This window comes from Enhydra lutris, unplaced genomic scaffold (genome assembly GCF_002288905.1).
Source record: "Enhydra lutris kenyoni isolate GAN:26980312 unplaced genomic scaffold, ASM228890v2 scaffoldscaffold3, whole genome shotgun sequence".
Lineage (NCBI taxonomy): Eukaryota > Metazoa > Chordata > Mammalia > Carnivora > Mustelidae > Enhydra > Enhydra lutris.
The window spans coordinates 74,472,185-74,490,871 of record NW_019154087.1 but is presented as its reverse complement, the minus strand read 5'-3'; the positions used below and the strand labels follow the sequence as shown (position 1 = coordinate 74,490,871).

Genomic DNA, 18,687 nt, shown 5'->3' with positions numbered 1-18,687 from the left:
CCCCAGGGTTCCTAGATTATCCTGGCCTGGGGATTTTTCTTGAGGAATTTCTGGTAGAGTGGTCTAACACAGGAAGTGACCTAGGCTTCCAGGGGTAGGGACGTCTGCCTAGACTGTGGACACATTCTCTCTGCACGCACCCCTTTTCCCCCCGACTGTCCACTTGGTCCCTGGCGCCAGCGAGGCCCTCTGCTCCACTTTGGGTTCCAGGATGCTCTCCCGGTTTCAAGACACGCCCTTTCTTGCCAGCACTTGCTCCCTTTGCTGCTCAGTTCTGGCCTGCGAGGGTAGTGTGTGGAGCACATGGGTCTAAGGTGCTGCTGCTGGATCCTTCTGGAAAAGGAGAAGAAAACTAAGCAATCTATTATTTTATGAGTAAAGCCCATTCTGAGATGAAAATTATCCCGGGTTCTGTAGATTAAAATTGGGATTTAAAAACGGAAGTTGCATTTCTCCACCCACTTGCTTTGGGGTCCGTGGGGCCTGTCTGGGAGCGCATGTTGCACACGAGGCACTTATGAACTGCGTGCACCCTAGGGCATTGAAATTTGGTCTTGAAATTTACAGGGCTTTACACCCAGAGTTGTATTAACAGCAAGCATCATATAGAGTTTAAGCTTTCATGTGTATTATCTCACCGAGTCTTCACAACAGCCTCATGAGATCAAGTCTTATCATTGTCCTCCTTTTAGGTTTAGGAAAAAAGGCCTAGAGAGATACATGACTTGCCCAGAGTCATGCATTAAGTAATCAAACACTGAAGACAGGTCCTGGCTCCAGACCCCAGGGTCCTCCCAGGACAATGCTACCTCCTTTCAGGGTCACCTCTACTAAGCCCTAAACAGGGATGGCACTCAGTAAATATTTGTAGATTGAATTCCAGGATCTAATCAAGCCTCATGATTGTCGTGTTTTATACAGTAGGGTGTGTCTAAGCCTTATTTACTCACTCCCTTATTCTTTCGCTTATTCGGCAGTTCCTGAGCACCTACTGTGTGCGGGTGCTGCCTGAGAGCCAGGAGGACAGCCGGGCTCATATGAGTTGCCCTGGGGGCAGAGGGCTGGCATCTTGGAGAGACTACCCTGAGCTCCCAGCCCTCAGCCCTCCCAGTTGAGCACAAGTCCAGAACCTGCCGCCATCTAACCTGGGAAGTCGGAAAGCTGCTGGAAAGCCATTGAGCAAGGGGGGAAGGGAGGGCCAGAGCAACTCCACGCCTAGAAGCAGAAGCCAGACGGAGACAAGATAAAATACAACCAGAAGGAAAATACAGAGAGAAGATGAAGGAGCTGAAGACCCTGAGGACCTCTGAGACTAGTGTGATGTGGAGATAAGGGTGTTAGAGGAGAGAAATCAGATGGCAGAGTGAATGAAGGAGAACTGAGAATGCAGTCCAGCCCTCAAGACAGCCAGGGAGTTGCAGGGGCTCTGTGAGCACTGCATAGGGCCCCATGCAGAGTGCATCCCTCCTCCTGGCAAGTCTCTGGCCGCCAAAGCTGGCTGGGAGTGAGGATGTTGGAGCCCTGTTCATTTTACAAGAAGGGCAAGAATGTTCTCTTCAGAACACAGGCTGCTCTGGGGGGATTCATGGTCAATTCCTCTCCCGCCCGGCCTGGCCTAGCGAAACCTGTTTGGCTTCAGTTCTCCATGGGATTCCAGACGCGGGAGGAGCTGGTGGAGTGTGGCTGGGAGAGGCCACGGCCAGTCGGGACAGGGCACTGGAGTCTGACTCCCGCTCCGGGGCGACGGGACTGCGGGCGGCGCCAGCCTCCTGGCTCTGCTACACCTGCACCCAGAGCGGGCAGGACGGGAGGCGGCCAGGGGCGGATTCCCGGGAGGGACTCGGAAGGCAGAGGGGCGGGCCGGGGCGGGCGCGGGGAAGTGGCCCTCCCTCCCTTATCCCCATCCTGGCAGGTCGGAGCCGGGACACGGTGGCCCAGGACGCAGGGAGTGGGCCCGAGCCTAGACGGAGGGAGGGGCCGCGCCGCCTTCGAGAATCATTGGAGGACGCGGCCGCACGAAGCTGATAAATAAAGGGACGGGCCGCGGCTGCCAGCCAAGTTGGACGCCCGACCCGTGCGAGGGCCAGGTCAGCGCCTGCCCTGCGAGACGAAGCGAGGGGACCCCCGTGCGGCCATGGCCTCGCTGTTGGGAGCTTATCCGTGGCCCGAGGGGCTCGAGTGCCCGACCCTGGAAACCGAGCTGTCGGATGGGCTGTCGCCGCCGGCCGCCCCCCGCCCGCCGGGGGACAAGGGCGCAGAGAGCCGTATCCGGCGGCCCATGAACGCCTTCATGGTGTGGGCCAAGGACGAGAGGAAACGTCTGGCGGTGCAGAACCCGGACCTGCACAACGCCGAGCTCAGCAAGATGCTGGGTGAGTAAGCCAGCGGGCGGGCGGGGCTTCCCGGCAGGTCGGCGGGCCGGGGGCGCGGGCAGAGGCGGGTCCCCGGGGCTCGCTTCTAGGGGCCGTGTTGCGGTCCTGAGAGCGCGGGGTGCCTGGGTAGGACCCGGCGTGTGGGTATGCTCGGGGAGTGCTCGCGCTCGCTGTGCCCGCGAGGTTGGGCATCTGTGCGAGCGTGGGTAAGCGCACAGTAACCTGGATTCAGAGCCGGGATACCTCGACGACGCCCAAAGTGAAACCGCGCGGCCTGCTGGGGTGGGCCAGGAAGCCCACTCGCGGGAACCCAAGGGACAGGCGTGGCCATCAGCTGCCAGGCCCGGTCGCCCGGCGACCGGGACCTACGCGCACACAGGTCAGGACGGAAACCCGGAGGCTGGGTGGAACCGGTGTTTGCTAGGAATATCCAAGCGGGAAACCCACTATTCCCTGAATTTACCACTGGCACAATCACAGAAGGAGGTTGTTAACTATTATTAACTAATATTCGTCAAGAGAAACCTTGCCGAAACGCATCCTTTCTTTAACTTAATTATTAAACCTACAGCAAAAAATGCGCACGTAGACTCGATTCGATAATGTATTTCTCAATCGCAGCGGATAGATACTGTGATTGGGACGCTCAGGGCAGCCAGTGAGGTCTGTCCTGAAGCCCGCCACTTTCTGAGGGCTGCTGAGCAGGGGCAGTGGGCCTGGGGACAAGGACAAGCCCGACCAGAGGAGCCCAGAGAAAGAAGTTAGGGCAGGTCTGAAAATTTAGAGTTCCAGTAGGGTTTTTGTGGGGGTTTCTTCTTTCCCAGGTCTGGAGCTGAGTACTTTCAACTGCTCTACTCCTTTTTGCCCTTCCACGGAGGTTTTATTCATTTTAACTTGTGGAAACATTTCAAAGCACTTTGTAGGCACAGTGGGACAAGGGGAAGTATGTGGTCACCTGAGGCTGGACTGACCCTCCCCAACCACACCCCTCCCCCAGAACTGAGCTTTTTTTTCTTTTCCCTCCAGAGCTCCAAACCCTGGAGTGAGGGCTGTCACCCACCTTTCTTCGGCTAAACCTACAGGCCCCCAAAAGGGGTCCTTCCTGTAGTATAGATGTCCTTTCAAAGATGCTGGTTTCCAAAAGTCTCCTACCCATGCATAGCCCAGTCCCCTGGCTAGATAAGCACGGGACACAATGGTGGATCAGTGTCTTAGTGAGCCCCTTTGTTCATAAAAATATTAAAAATTATATTTCATAGTGTATGGGCATAAAGACAAATATATCAATATATACAACAGTAAAACATTTACCTAAAAGTTGATTTTTTTTCTTCAGGTTTTTAAAGAAATGAAAATACTTTTTTTTGGTGGGTCCTTCAACATTTTTTTTTCATGGGCCCAGGCACTGTGCCTTTTGATCAAGCGCAGCTCCTGTGACCAGGACAGAGTGAGTTTTCCGTTGCAGGCCCAGGCCAGAGGTGGGAGAGGAGCTCAGGCTGGGGAGCCTTTCGGGACTGAGGCTGCCTACAGCCCAGGGAATGGGAAGGCGAAAGGACCAACCTGACAAATGCCTCTTGTGAGCTGATCCCTGTTGACAAGTCTCACTTAAGCTTCCAGAGGTTATAATTCATTTTGCAGGAAAGACACTGATTCCTTCCTGCCTAACTGTACAACAAGGGGCAAGGGGCTTTTAAAAATATGGACTTCCTAAACCTGTTACTAGGGGGCAGCATGATGATCCACTTCCACCCATGATCTTGCCCAGGCATTTCCTTTCCGACCTAGAAAAGGGTCCCCAACTTTTTTTTTTTTAAAGATTTTATTTATTTATTTGACAGACAGAGATCACAAGTAGACAGAGAGGCAGGCAGAGAGAGAGAAGCAGGCTCCCTGCTGAGCAGAGAGCCCAATGCGGGACTCGATCCCAGGACCCTGAGATCATGACCCGAGCCGAAGGCAGCAGCTTAACCCACTGAGCCACCCAGGCGCCCCGGGTCCCCAACTTTTTTGCCTCTAAGCTTTACAGTCTTTAACATCACAATTTCACCTAATAGCACTACTATTTTTAGGATACTATGAATAAAAAGGCACATAAAAACAGTTAATATATTTAATGAAATTTAAAATGACTATTTTATTAATATTATGATATCTATGTACACTTAGAAACTAGAGTCACATTTTAAATTCAGTCCACAGACAAGGTGTGGGGTGTGCCTCTATTTTGGGCCTCTTGCAACAACTTTGCAGTCTCAGCCACAGGCTGGGAACTGCTGACCAGCCCTAAACCCAGAGTTCCTGACACTTTTGGAGTTGCCCTTTTAAGTGACACCTAATTATATTAATTGATGGGTCTGTCACAATAGTTATAAACTTTCATCCCAATGGTAGAGTGCCTTTAATAATTGCCCTCCTCCAGTGCTCTATGAGGGCCAGGCATGCAAAGTGGGCCAGTGGGGGTACTGAGGAGACAGGACACGGAGCTCTGTAGGGGGCCCTATGCCGAGGGTTCTGGGTGGGACATGTGGCTCCTTTCCTTACAGGGAGTGGGGACGGGGGTACTTAACTCCAAGCTAGTAGGTCTCAAACTTCAGGATACATAAGAGTCGGTTTAGGGGAGGGGACTTCCAAAGTTGCAGAACCCCAGGGTCCGCCTGGGAGGTAAGGGTCCAGAAATGACCTTCAGAAAAGCAGCAGCCAGAGGGATGTGCAATGAATGTACTGACAGATGAGAGAGAGAGAGAGAGATGCTAAAGCAATTTATAAAACTATACAGAAGGGAGTAAGGATGAATAGAAAGTCCAAGTGAAACCAGCACTTTAGCACCAATTGGTTACAAGCATGAGATGCTTCTTAAAGAGAGAGTTGAATTGGACAATATCACAATACATTTTATAGTGAGGAAAATAAAGACCCAGGGAAGTCAAAGAACTTGCTTCTATGAGAAGAGTCAGTGACTGAGCAATTGGCCCCTGCCACAGTCACAGGCTAATTAAGTAGAGAGCAGGAAGCCTTATCATGAGTGCATGTGTGCATGATTGTGCACCTGTGTGCATGCGCACACATGTGTGTGCACGCATGTGTGTGCATGTTGCAGGCAGATGCTAGCGTGCTGGCAATGGGCTTCATATGGCAGGGTCCTAACTGACCTTCAGATGTGAGGGATAACTGTCTGTTCCCCTAAGTGAGATCCTGTAATTTACTTAGATCTGTAAAAGGATGGACTGAGCCCCGAGTTCCCTCACAAGAAGGCCTGTGGGATTTATGCCATAAATAAATATAGCATCACTTCCTGAGAGGCAGCGATAATCAGCAAAGGCAGAGAGTTTTCATTAAAATGCACAAATGAGTAAACTTGGTCCACTTAGGCTAAAAAAAAGCCCAGATCAAAGTGGTCGTTATATATTTTTATCGAGCATCTGACATTAGGTCTGGTGGGCTTTTCACTATGAATCCCGCATTGTTAATACGTTTGCGTGATTCGCGGCTTTAGGCTTTTATAAGAGAGGTGAAGCGACCCTGTGCATAGTTGGCCTTAGTGGTTTTGCGGGCTGCAAGCCGGAGAGATTGGTTTGGCCCCACAGTGCCAGGATCTGGGATGGGAGCGGGATGCGAGGGGTGCAGTGTCCTTTGTGTCCTTTGTGGGGTGGGGGCAGGTGGGATGGGGATGTGGGATGGGGATGGAGGCTGACGGCGAGTGCGAGTGTGGACGCAGGGAGGCAGGAGCGTCTGACACAGGTGAACCGGCCTCTCCAAGCCGCGCAGATGCTGAAAGGGGCCTTCTCTGACTTGTGTGAGCAGGAAAGTCGTGGAAGGCGCTGACGCTGTCCCAGAAGAGGCCCTACGTGGACGAGGCGGAGCGGCTGCGCCTGCAGCACATGCAGGACTACCCCAACTACAAGTACCGCCCTCGCAGGAAGAAGCAGGCCAAGCGCCTCTGCAAGCGCGTGGACCCGGGCTTCCTCCTGAGCTCCCTCTCCCGAGATCAGAACGCTCTGCCTGAGAAGCGGAGCGGCGGCCGCGGGGCGCTGGGGGAGAAGGAGGACAGGGGTGAGTACTCCCCCGGCTCCGCCCTGCCCAGCCTGCGGGGCTGCTATCACGAGGGGCCAACCGGCGGAGGCGGCACCCCGGGCAGCATGGACACTTACCCATACGGGCTACCCACGCCCCCGGAAATGTCGCCCCTGGACGTACTGGAGTCGGAGCAGACTTTCTTCTCCTCCCCTTGCCAGGAGGAGCATGCGCACTCCCACCACATCCCCCACCTGCCTGGGCCCACTTACTCACCGGAGTTCGCCCCCAGCCCCCTCCACTGCGGCCACCCCCTGGGCTCCCTAGCCCTCGGTCAGTCCCCGGGCGTCTCTTTGATGTCCACTGTACCTGCCTGTCCCCCGTCTCCTGCCTATTATTCCCCTGCCACCTACCACCCACTCCACTCCAACATCCACGCCCACCTGGGCCAGCTCTCCCCGCCTCCGGAACACCCCGGCTTTGATGCCCTGGATCAGCTGAGCCAGGTGGAACTCCTGGGGGACATGGATCGGAATGAGTTCGACCAGTATTTGAACACTCCTGGCCACCCAGACTCTGCCACAGGGGCTGTGGCCCTCAGTGGGCATGTCCCCGTCTCCCAGGTGACATCAACTGGCCCCACAGAGACCAGCCTTATCTCCGTGCTGGCTGATGCCACGGCCACGTATTACAACAGCTACAGCGTATCATAGAGTACAGCGTATCAAAGAGGCCGAGGCAGCCAGCCCGGCCCTGCCTCGCGCAGCCTCTCCTTCCGGAGCGCTGAGCAGAGGTAACCGCGCAGTGTTACCGACGTCCTCCAACGGCCCGGGGTGTGCATGTTTGAACTGTCAGCGGGGCGGAACCGGGGTCTGCCGGTCTGAGTGCCCCTTTGCTCCCTGCCACCTACATTTTGAGTATATTCCTTCAGATGGGTTTTCATTGGCTACACCCTGGGAATAAGGCAAGGTAGTTGCCAAAAGAAAGATGGTAGATTTTCATTTACTTCTCTGGGTCCCCATCGCGGAAACCAATGTGTGAAAATCTCAGCGGCGTTCACACCTCTCCAGCTTCTGGCCCAGACGCTGGTGGGATCCCCACTCGGTTCTTTTCCCCTTGCAGCCCCTCCCCCAGTCTGTAAAGTTGGGGACAGACTTGACATCTAAGGCACCTTCTGCTCCAGGGTTTTCTGATCTAGGATTCTTTCAAGGCTAATTAAAAGGAAAACGAAGTTTGTCTTAGTAAATTCATTCATGTCCAGCCTGGTGATAATCTGTGTGCAGCCCAAGAACACACAGCTTTCTGCACTCGCACTACCTTCCAAAATGATCGTCGTCTTTCAAAAGGACAGTACTCCTCTTGATTTGGGAAATTAACCACTAGAATTGACTGTGCTACTGAAAACGAGATTGAACACAAACCACTGGTTTTTAAACCTTATTTTAAGATAAATTATTTTTTTTAATCACACATTACAAGAGATTATACGCAGCCTGAACATATACAGTGTTTGTGGGCCATGCACAACACACACACCTTCATGCACACCCTTAAATGCATGTCTGTGCAGCCTAGATCAGATACTCTTGTTGATGTTGGCAATTTCTTGTTAACTCCCTGTTCCGAATGACCCAAAGAGCAGGGAACCTAAAAAGAATTTCTACACAAAAACATCACTTACCTCCAATCTGAATGTGTTCATTTCTTGAGCAAAATTTTAACACACGCTCCCCTCTGCAGGTGCAAAAGGAGCTTCCTTCTCACTGTAGCTGACTCCCCTTCATCCTTTCCTGGGATTTCTTTTTCTCTTTTCACTGTTCTTCCTCCATCCTTGAGTTGCCCAGGAATTCAAAGATCCCCTGGCTTAAAAATCCTAAACATCATTCCTATGGCTGAGATGAGAATTCAGTCTCCTCACCAGACAGCTGGTTCTTGGGAACATCGTCAGCTAACACTTCAAAACAACTTCCCCTTTGCTATACTGACTTCCCAAAGAACAGAACTGCACTGTGATTCAGAAAATGTTTCTGAGCCCTGACCCCACCCCAAAAAACATTTCCATCCTTCTCTCAAACCTCCTTTGAAGGAACATACCTAGCAATGAGGGAAAAGACAGTTGTCTTTTAATTCCAGCCCATTATTGCCTGTATGAAATATGTAAGTGTTTTATATATTATCCTATTTTTAGCTTATATTTTATATTGTTGAGAGATCCTTTTTTTTCTTCCAAGACGTCCTACTATGAAATTACTTATAAGATATAATTAATCTTAATGCTATTGCTGTATACATTTGGTAATAAATAGTGAATCATTCATGCAGTATGATTGACTGGTGCAGTCCAGAATGTATATTAATAATCTTGTAAAACATTATCACAGACGTTAAGCTAAACTGTTCCATTTTTTTTTTTTTTGTAAGAACTACATATGCTTTGGAATGGTTGTAGATATTGATCTGTCTAAAATATTTAATTTAAATAAATGTTTTTGTACCATGGCCATTCTATCATTTGAAATGTAGTTTTGCAAACAGAAAAGGTTGTCCAGGGAGCTGTAGATATTATGCCCAGTTCCCCTTTATAGTACTGGTCAAAATACTTTATCAATTTTTTTAATCTTAAAAAATTATCTTGTAGGGTTGGTTTATTTTATTTTATGAATTATGATAAAGAGATCAAGCCTAATTTGACATGTTAGAAACAGTGTTGTGATCATGAATATTGAAAGAAAAGACGAGTTCCTAACCTACCTGCAGAACAATTTTCTCCGGATGACTTCATACTTGCAACGTGGAATGAGGTGATTTTCAGGCGCTCTCAAGATAGGACGTAAGTTCTGCCCAATTGCTTCCTTAAGGCTGCCACATTTTTTCCTCCTTTGAAATAATCTAGAAAAATATCTAGCTTTCTCCCTTTAATATGCATTTATTGATGTGGTATAACAAGACATCACTGGCTTTCAAAACCCAGTGGAATGTTGTGGAGAAGGCAGAGAAGTGCCTGAATTGGTAATTAAAAGATGTAACATCTTGTGAGGTTTAGGATTAAAATCCCAGCCAAAAAATGCCTGGAAAAAGCTGATGATTACTCAGTCCCCTTGCGGGTCGCCGTGCCTGGCTTCTCTCCGTGGGGAAGCAGTTGTAACTTGTTCTCCTCCCAGACTCTCTGGGCCAAGGAGTGGGTTCTGGGAGGGCCCAAATGGGCATATGTTTATCCTTCAATTCTGATCATAATCTATAGTCATTACTTTCATAGCACTTTATAGATGTAGGGAAATTTACGGCAAGTTTTATGGGCTAATCCTCACCCACGATCCCAGATGGGGCCCTGTCATCCATCCACCCGCTGTGCAGCCTGGACACTGAGGCCCGGGGTGGGAGGTGGTGCAGTGTAGCTCACCCCACTCAGCTGGTGGAGGCTGGCGTTCCCCCACTTCATCAGATACATTTGTTGGCAACATCAGTCAAAGAGTCTAGAGGCTTCATGCCTCTTTTAGCACTTCACCATGGCATGGGACCACATGCAGTCCAATTCCTACCTCTCACAGCCCTGGGGAAAGAAAGAATGGCAAAGAGGAAATTACAGGGTCAGAGTCAGATGAAACCCAAAGTCAGGGCCATCCAGGCCCACTGCCGTGACTGGCTGGCAGACTTCAGGGCCATCAGCTGTCTGGAGGACGCGTCGTGCAGTGTCTGCATAGGACATGGGCCCTCGGCACTGCCAACTGGGCATTTTTCATTCCAGGACATACTGTGGGGGCAGGGCCATTGTCCCTGCCTCTGGGAGGGCAGGAAACAGGCAGGCGATGGGGCTGCTCTTTTACTTCTGCTCAGCCATGAGTGAGACAGTTGTGCCCAGAAGCCAAGAGTACTTAGGAGCTTTAGCTGCCCATTCTGAGAACCCACCTGTCCCCAGCAACAAGAGCACCTTTTGCTTTGGCTGATGAGTATTGATGCGTATGCACAGTTGTCCTTTTTTTCTCCAACATAGGTGTAGATATTTCATTCTTCCTTAAGATCCTTCAGTATTTGCTCATAGTGCACAGTACCCAGGGTGAGCACAGAAGTGGGATCACATGAATGCAATGAAGTTCCTGCTTCTGTGCTTCTCACTCATTAGCTCCGGTAATATATTCATATGCCAGCTCCCCACCCCCGGCTTCCCAACTGTATGAGCTTCAGGACTCACAACACCTTGCTTAGCCTCATGTGAGTACCGCTATGGTTAACCTTCTTCCTCTTTCCAGAAGCCTTGCACAGCTTCCCCCTACCCACCATTGGATACCTACTGCACAAAAAGCCTATTGTTCTCTGAGATGTTTTCCTTTCCCATACTTCTGTGTTTAACCCAGTGCTCTTACCTACAGGGGAGATCCTCACTCCCATCACCTGTCTGATGACATCCCACAAACCATCCAAGTCCACCTTACCTGTCCCCAACCCCGCCTGGCAGAGGGGCCAGTCACTGGTGTCCCTGAGCTCCCATGGGTCTTGAGCAGATCTTGGTAACAGCCCTTACTGCTTGGCAGTGGAATCATCCATGCATATGCATCTTCCCAGGAGGACAGACACATAGTAGTTGCTCAACAAAAATATGAAGCAGTAAATAAATAAACATCTGAGGTATTCGTGTTCATCTTGGTGATAAAGACCTAAAACCTCCTGGGTCCCTATTTCCCTGCCCATCTTTCTGGACACTAACACCCTAGAGCTTTTGTGTGTGTCTAGTTCTCAGGGCTCAGGCTGGATGTGATGCATCCATGGCTATTCAGTCCCACCTGCTAGACTGTAGCCTGTAGTAAACAGGTCAGGAATGGGCACAAGGTACAGCAGGAAAATCCCTTCTCCCATCCCATCCTAGAGCAGCTGAATAGACTTGAGGCTTGTAACATTTATAGCTGCCTGCTTTGCTTTTGAAAATTATGCTCTTGATTTTTTCCTCCCAGTGAAAAGGATTTAGAAGGAAGGGAGGGAGGAGAGAAGGAGAGAGGGAGGAAGGGAGAAAAGAGATCCATCTATCATCTTTTTAATCTATCCTTCTATCCATCCATCCATCCATCCATCCATCCATCCATCCATCCAGTTATCCATCTACCTGATCCATCCATCTATCCATCCATCCATCCATATCTATCATCTATCTTCCATTGATATTTAAAATTCTAAAAAGAGACAGTCTTTGTAGAAAGTTTAGAGAAAAAAATATCATCTATTATCCACATCTTCAAGACATTGCTTGTAATTTTTTTACATAGGTCATCCAGTCTTTAAAATTTTGTTTGCATCTAGCTCTATGTACACATATGTTTCTTATAATACACATTTTTATTCATGATATTAAGTAAACATTTTCCTGTGCTACTAAACTTAATTTTTTTGCAAAAGGTGTCTTCTTGCCCATTGAAAGAGCAATTTGAAAAAAAGAAAAATCAGCCACCCCATGACTTTGATGTAACTATTTTCAGTATGCTCATTTTGGTATCCTGAACTTGCCAGGCTTGTATTTTTGTGTTCAAAATTGTACCTGGTGTGATCACAGCATAGATATAGATACTGCCGGCATTTGGCTTTAATTTTCTCAAGAATCATAGAAAACATAGAAGTTTTGCCATATTGATATTTATCTTCCTAATATTATTTCCAATGATGGCTCAGTATTTCAGAGCATTGATGTAGCTAATTCATTTGACCACCCTCTTGCTATTCAATATCCCACTTTTATTTTTTTCCATTACAAATAACACTAAAGTGAACATTTCCTTGTTTATGTCTTTGACTTGACTTCCAGCAGGGAATCACGAGATCTAGACAAATGAACAAGTTTACAGCTTTTGCTTCAAACTGCTTGTTTGTTGGGTTCCCAAAGAGTCTCGATTGATAGCTAAGGCACAAAATGTCTCCATTCAATTCCCAGGATAACTAACTCTCAACAGGAAGAATTAAAACCCCTGAATACTACTTGTGACTGACTTAAATCTGACCATGCTCACTTGGCTTCACTTGTCATGGTGACTTTGTTTTTCCGAAGACCTGTTATGTGCTCACTGCTGGTTTCCATCGGCAAATTGTGATGTTCCTTTCCCCTAACACTGCAATGGATGGCATGTGTTTCCCGGAGCATCAAGTAACTATGTAGGGGAAAGGATTACTCTATCAGCAAGGCAGCTGGGTTAGTTCCAGAACCCCTCAGAATACCATCAGCACGCTGGCTGCATTCACAGGGCAATCAGAGCTCTAAACTCTCTAGGAGAGTATCTGGAAAATGCCTGGACCTGGAAGCAAGTGTCTGACCTAACCTCATCACTGGATTTTAATGGGGACTTGCGTAAATCCCCAGACTCGTTCTCTCACCTGAGGGGATAGTGAATTTGTAGACTCTTAAGAAATTGTAAACTTTATATGCATGTATAGGATACCTGTTTTCTATGTTTGATTTCTTCAAACAATTTAGTTTTGTTTGTTTGTTTGTTTTAGGCTTGGGGGCTGGTACTAGTTTGAAAAAATCTGGAGCCATATGATTGTCCCACTGGGGTTGCTTGTGTGAGAGAAATAAGGGAAAAGGAGTCCTTTAATATGGCTAAGGAGATTCCAGAGGACTCCCTCAGTTTCCTTGTCTGGATACTGAGTGGGATTGGAAGAAAGCACGGAGTCATTTAGACCATTCTCTATTGAGGGCTGCCTCTTAGCCACTCGTGGCTTTCCATCTGATCTGAGTCCTTCCCAAAAAAGGGATCTTTCTCTCTGTAAGCTAGTCTAACAACTTCCATCATCAGAAATTTCTTTCTTGTACCTTACCTAAATCCTTCCTGTTTCAATCCAAGTCCTTGTGGGCTTGTCATCATCTGTGCAGAGGGACACATTTGTCCCCATCTTGCCCAGGTCATTCTCATCCCTGCAGGCTGGTGGTCATGATCCTCTGCTCTTCGCTGTGGGCCATGTCTGAGGCCAGGGTTGGGTGTGGTTTCCTTCAGGTCCTCCCTGAGGTCTGCATTCCCTTTAATCAGATGCTGAACTTTGTAGGGACGTGGGAGAGGCAGGAGGATGAGGTCTCGTTGAGAGAGGGAGGCCGGGGATTTCACCAGGGAGTGGGAGCGTGGACTCTGTGGGCACTATTGGAATGTTCTGTGAGTGGGCATAGGGTGTAGTCATTTCTCAGAGGGTCACAGAGCTGGGTCACATGGTGGGTCCCCTGGCGCTGTTCACCGTCTTTCAATGGTCACTCATCTTCCATCACTCTAAGGGGCCATGGGGTGCCACAGGTCTGGGACAAGTGGAGGGGACCTTAAAACAACAAAAATGTTCCAGTGGATCCTGGAAAAATCACTAGTTTCTGATGAATGAAGAGTTTGCAGCCTCCAGGGGCCTCAGGGAGCTGGCTGTTGTGTCTTAGAGGTTCTGATGACAAAACTTAAAGGTGGGGCTGTGACTTCTGTGGGGAACAGGTCATGTGAAGGGGACAGGTAGCCACAGGCATCCACCTGCTCCAGCCTGTGTCTCTCCACACCGACTAGTTCTTACCATGTCAGAGGAGCTGGAGAGGTGCAGAGCTCTTCCCTTCCAACCCAGCAAGTCCTGGAAACTGCTTTTCCTTCGTTCCTTTCCCTGAAAAGCAGAAGCAGCAGTTCCACATCTCAGGGCCCTGTGAAGGTCAGGTGAAGTGTGCAACCTTAAAATTGACGATGAAGTGATTTGTTCTGATGATGACTGTCACTCTGTTGGGGGTATCTTCATATAAACAGAATGGTTACATTTTCACTGGAAAGAACATGGGGCTGGAAATTAGGAGATTCTCGACCCAATTCTGTGACCTTGAAAAAAATCACTGGAGGTCAAAACTGGAAGGAATCATTGTTATCATGCTGTCAACCCCCAGGTTTGATGAGAAAGGAAATGGAGGTCCAGAGAAGTCAGGGGACTGGCCTAAGAGCAGGCCGCTGAGAGTAGAAGCGGGTGCAGGTCTGTGAGGGGAGAGCTGTGATGGGGAGGTGAGGTGAGACCCTTCAGGACCAAGGTGGTCAGTCTTCCTTAGCCATGCAGGGTGGCTAGGACGGAGCTCTGGGCGAGGGTGCCCCCACAACTCTCTCTGCTACGTGGGCAGGGGAGTTCCTCAGCAGTGGGCAGAGGCTAGTGGCATAGGTACAGGAGTGTGGGTTAATGAGAAGAAAGAGCCCTAGGAATGAGATAGAAGGGGAGGCTGGAGCACTGTGTGAAAGCAGACCTTCAGAAGACCTCTGGAATTTCTTCTTGCACTTCTTGAAACCCAACTGGTCTTGGTGGGTGCTGGCCCAGGAGAGGGAGGCTGGGAACAAGCCTCCCAGAGGACAGAATCCTAGTGCACTCTGCTGGGAGGCAGGCACACGACCCTAGGGTTCCCAGACACTCCAGAGGCTGGCACAGAGGGGCCTGATGAGCATACCAAGACCTCTCCAGGAGCCAATGGAACCTTGTGTTGTGTTTCTGCTGTCTCTGCCTGCCCTCCCTCCCTTCCTGCCCCTCCATGTCCAGCCTGTAGGGACCCTGAAAGGTAGCAGGGGGGTCAGGGGCGGCTGAAGGGCTGGGAGACCAGGGTGCCGGGGGCAGAGCTCTAAGGGCAACAGGCCATGGCCTTCCACACCACCTCTCCAGTGGGCTGGAAGATGAAGAGGAGAAAGGGATGGGGGAGGGGCCTTGAGAGGGCGGAGGAGCAGCCTGGCTGCTGAGTATTTTCCTGCCCGTGGGAGCTGCTGTGACCAGGAGGAGGTGGAGGATGTGGCCCGAGCCCAGTGTTTCCTGCCTGATAAGCCAGCCCCTCCCTGGGAGCCCTGGCTGGGCCTACCTTCTCGCCCAGAGCCCTGCCCAGGGAGGGACTGGCTGAGGAGGAAAATCACTTCTCCAGATTAGCTCGCCCAGGCTGAGCCTTCCTCCTCCGCCCCTGTCCCTACGGCAGCCACAGGAAATGAGGCTGGGGCCCAGCAGCCCAGAGGTCCCCACCTTCAGAGCACTCAGGCTCCAGGCCTAGGGACTCCGGTCTGTCTCGGGACCCCTCTGTCCAAGTCTCCCAAGAACGGAAGCCTTCTTGCTCCAAAGTCAACCATTTCCAAGGAGGGCAGTGAGTGCAAAGCTTTCATGTGTTTGTCAGATCTTATGCCTGGAGTTGGGGCCTAGAAAACTAGTCCCTTTACTCAGGGTCAGTCCACTCAGCTGGCCCCTCCCACCTGGCTAACTGTCCAAGGGCACAGAGTGTGGAGGGCTTGGGAGGCAAGACACTAAGCAGGCCCGGGAGACCCAGCTCCTGCCCTTCTCTGCCCTGGCAAGCGTGTGGTTGGGGTGAGTCTCTGACCCTTTCTAAGCATTGCCTCCCCACCTGTACATAGGAGGGGAGAGCCAAGTGGGAGCTAGAGGCCTGCCCTCCTCCCAGCATTCATATTGAGGACTGGACTCAGTCCTGGAGCGGCAGGCACAGTGGCCATTGCTGAAGAGGGCTGGGCACACTGAGGGCAGTCCATCCCCACTGAGGGAGGGAGGGGACTGGAGGGAGAGCACCTACTCTTCAATGTCATCTTGGACTGACCAGGCTTTATGCTCCCCTCTCTGCTGCCCATAGAGAACATCCTCTTCTGGTTTCCCACACACCATCCTATCCCCTGAGGCCAGTTTCCTCCCTGGGAGCCAGGGAGCCTTGGCTCCAGGTTGGAAGCAAGGGTTGTGTGTAGGCTCTCAAAGCAAAGGAAAGATGCTTTTCAGAGAACACTGTTTCGAAATAAAGACAGAGTCCCAGAGAGTGTAGGGACACTGCTCAATGACACATTCGCAGATACAAGCCTTACCGGGACTGCAGACCACTGACCCCAGGTGGGCCCCCTACTACAATGGTATGGTGTTCCCAGCATGCCGGGAGGGCCGCCACCTTCCCTGCAGCCCAGACCTTCTTCCCAACCCACTGGTAAAGGCAGCTCCCTCCACACCCCCACCCCCATTGGGAAGCTGATTCTTGGTAACCAAACTGGCCAAAGGGAGTATTGAATCCCAGCACAGATGAACACGCACTTGCCTGGGAGAAAACATCTACATAGGCGTGGACAGATAACTAGGTATGCACACTCACGTGGGAGAGCAGGTAGCCCCTCTCCCTTCACATCTGGGGGTGCACTGCCTTTTATAAAGCATGTCCTCATTTGGATTTCACGTAATCTTCACAGCAATCCCGATGTAGGTACGGTTATGCCCTGTCACAGGTCCTGGAGCTGAGGCTCAGGTGGGGCAAAGAGACTGAGGAAGGTCCCATCACTGTTAAGCGGACAGGGACCCTGCCCAAAGATGCTCCCCGGGGCCTGCTCCCTGGGGTGAACTTCCACACAAGCTCAGCTGAGCCTGAGGAGCCCAGGTAAGCAGAGGAAGGTCTGGAATTCCCTGGGCAGCAAGACTACCTGCATCCCGGCTGAGCCCTGGGAGCAACCTAGGCTGCCAGGCCTTTGCAGTCCTCTCTGCTAGGTGGTCCCCTGGTCACAGGATACTTGGAGATGAGAGAGGTGGGTGAAGGGGAGAAGATTGGGGTTTACACCTTTTCATTTCATGCTCTGCAGGGCTGGGCCAGCCAAATGCCTGCTATGCTGCTGTGCGATCTGGGGTAAATCACTTTCCTTCTCCAGGCTTCCATAAATGAGGAGCTTATACTCAAAAGTTTCCAAGGGGCAGAATGCTCTGCATTCCTGAGCCTGTGAAAGAGAAACAAAGAAAAGAGGGGAGTTCCCTTCCTTTCTGTTCCTGGCCTCAGCATGGGCAGTGGTCTCTGGGGAGATGGTCGTGGTGGGCTGTCCCTGGGCAGGTGTCACTCTGAGCAGAGCCGGAGCTGTGGTTCTGACATCCAGGCCCTGAGCACCTCCTACCACATCATCTGTTCTGTCTCAGCTACCCTGGGGGGCTGCCCAGCCTCTGTCGCCAGGCTACATCATGAGGCCCCCAGACACCTGATCTGACCCTATTCCTGTGTGTCACCCGACCCCACCTCCTTGGGACTCTGCCCTACCTTACTTACATCAATGATCTTTCTACCTCTCTGCATAGGTTGTTGGGCTGGACAGGATGAGGTAAGAAGCCTCTGTCTTCTGAGCCCGGCCTGGCAGGTCCTCACGTAACCCTGACACAGAGGAGCAGCCCTCCCCATCAGGCATGACCTACTGCAAAGGTTGCAGCTGGTCTCCGGAGAGATGCTGGGATTCCTCCATGGTCCATGGAGACTTCTGGGCCCTGTCTGGTCAACCCCACTCCAGACACTCACCACTGGCACTCCCGGGCTATCACCCTGAGCCTCTTCACCTCCAGTCCTGCTAGAGGTTCCATAAGGTCTGGAAATATGACCCTTTTCATTAAACTTTTGCCTACAAGGTGAAGCCCAAACTTTTCAGAGGACATTCAGCCCCCACTCTCCTGGCCAGTCTCTTCTCCCCTGACTTACTCCCCATAGCACAGCCTGTGTTCTGGGCGCAGCAAATTTCCAAATAGGACCTGTTCCTTCATACCCCGGTGCCTTTGCATAGTTGTTTCCTCAGGGTGGAAAGTCCTTCTCCCCACCTTCACTCTGTAGATTCGTCCTTCATGTCTCGGGACCTAGTCCAAATGCTTCCCCTCTCAAAAAGCCGTTTCCACATGCCTTCCACCCATCTGACCTACCCTGTCCCAGTCCTCCCCACAAGCCCCATCTATTCTCATAGCGCTCTCACACAGCATCTACCGTGCGATGAGGCAATCTCTCTGTCTTTGAGCATCTGTCCTCCCACTGGTCTGGGAACGTGTTTATCTGGGAAGGCATCTTATTTATCTTTGACTCCATGGGGCCTACTTTGTGTCAGGCACATAGTAGGTGTCCCATCAACCTCAGTTGGTTGACAGGACAGCTCTGCAGGGTTCAGGCACTTACAGGTCTGTCCTCTGCCCAGTGTTTGATCTTAGACATGTCGCCTCATTTCCCTGTGACTCAGTTTTTCTGTCAGTTGGTACTGGTTTATATCAAGAGTTTTGAGATTAGGTAACAAATAGAAGCAATGGGAATAGCTCAGGAGATGATCAGTGGTGAGATATAAATTTCTGAGACAATCACCTCTTGATGATCCCTGGAAAAATTCAATTCTACACTGGCTTTCTGCCATGTCCTAGCCCACTTTCATATCCCCCACTTGGTCATCAGTCAGGAATGAAAACTATTTGTAATATTGTCCCTACCAGAGTAGATTAGGAGGAAATTTGTTGCTGCATTTGGGAAGATGATACATACATATATATATATATATATATATATATATATGTGTGTGTGTGTGTGTGTGTGTCT

At 50.5% G+C, this 18,687-nt stretch overlaps 1 protein-coding gene across 1 annotated transcript; it reads left to right on the top strand.

Moving 5' to 3' along the window:
- The first annotated feature begins 1,993 nt into the window (after positions 1 to 1,993).
- On the top strand, positions 1,994 to 8,828 carry LOC111155541 (SRY-box 7). Its single transcript, XM_022515754.1, has 2 exons — positions 1,994 to 2,372; positions 6,174 to 8,828. The coding sequence occupies exons 1-2, from the start codon at positions 2,135 to 2,137 to the stop codon at positions 7,094 to 7,096; spliced, it is 1,161 nt and encodes a 386-aa protein (XP_022371462.1). The 5' UTR covers positions 1,994 to 2,134; the 3' UTR covers positions 7,097 to 8,828.
- The last annotated feature ends 9,859 nt before the right edge of the window (positions 8,829 to 18,687 follow it).

Excerpts from the sequence above, each read along its gene's own strand:
- LOC111155541 (XM_022515754.1), top strand. The coding sequence starts at position 2,135 with ATGGCCTCGCTGTTGGGAGCTTATCCGTGGCCCGAGGGGCTCGAGTGC. Across the intron at positions 2,373-6,173 it reads CGAGCTCAGCAAGATGCTGG|GAAAGTCGTGGAAGGCGCTG; the intron begins GTGAGTAAGCCA and ends TTGTGTGAGCAG.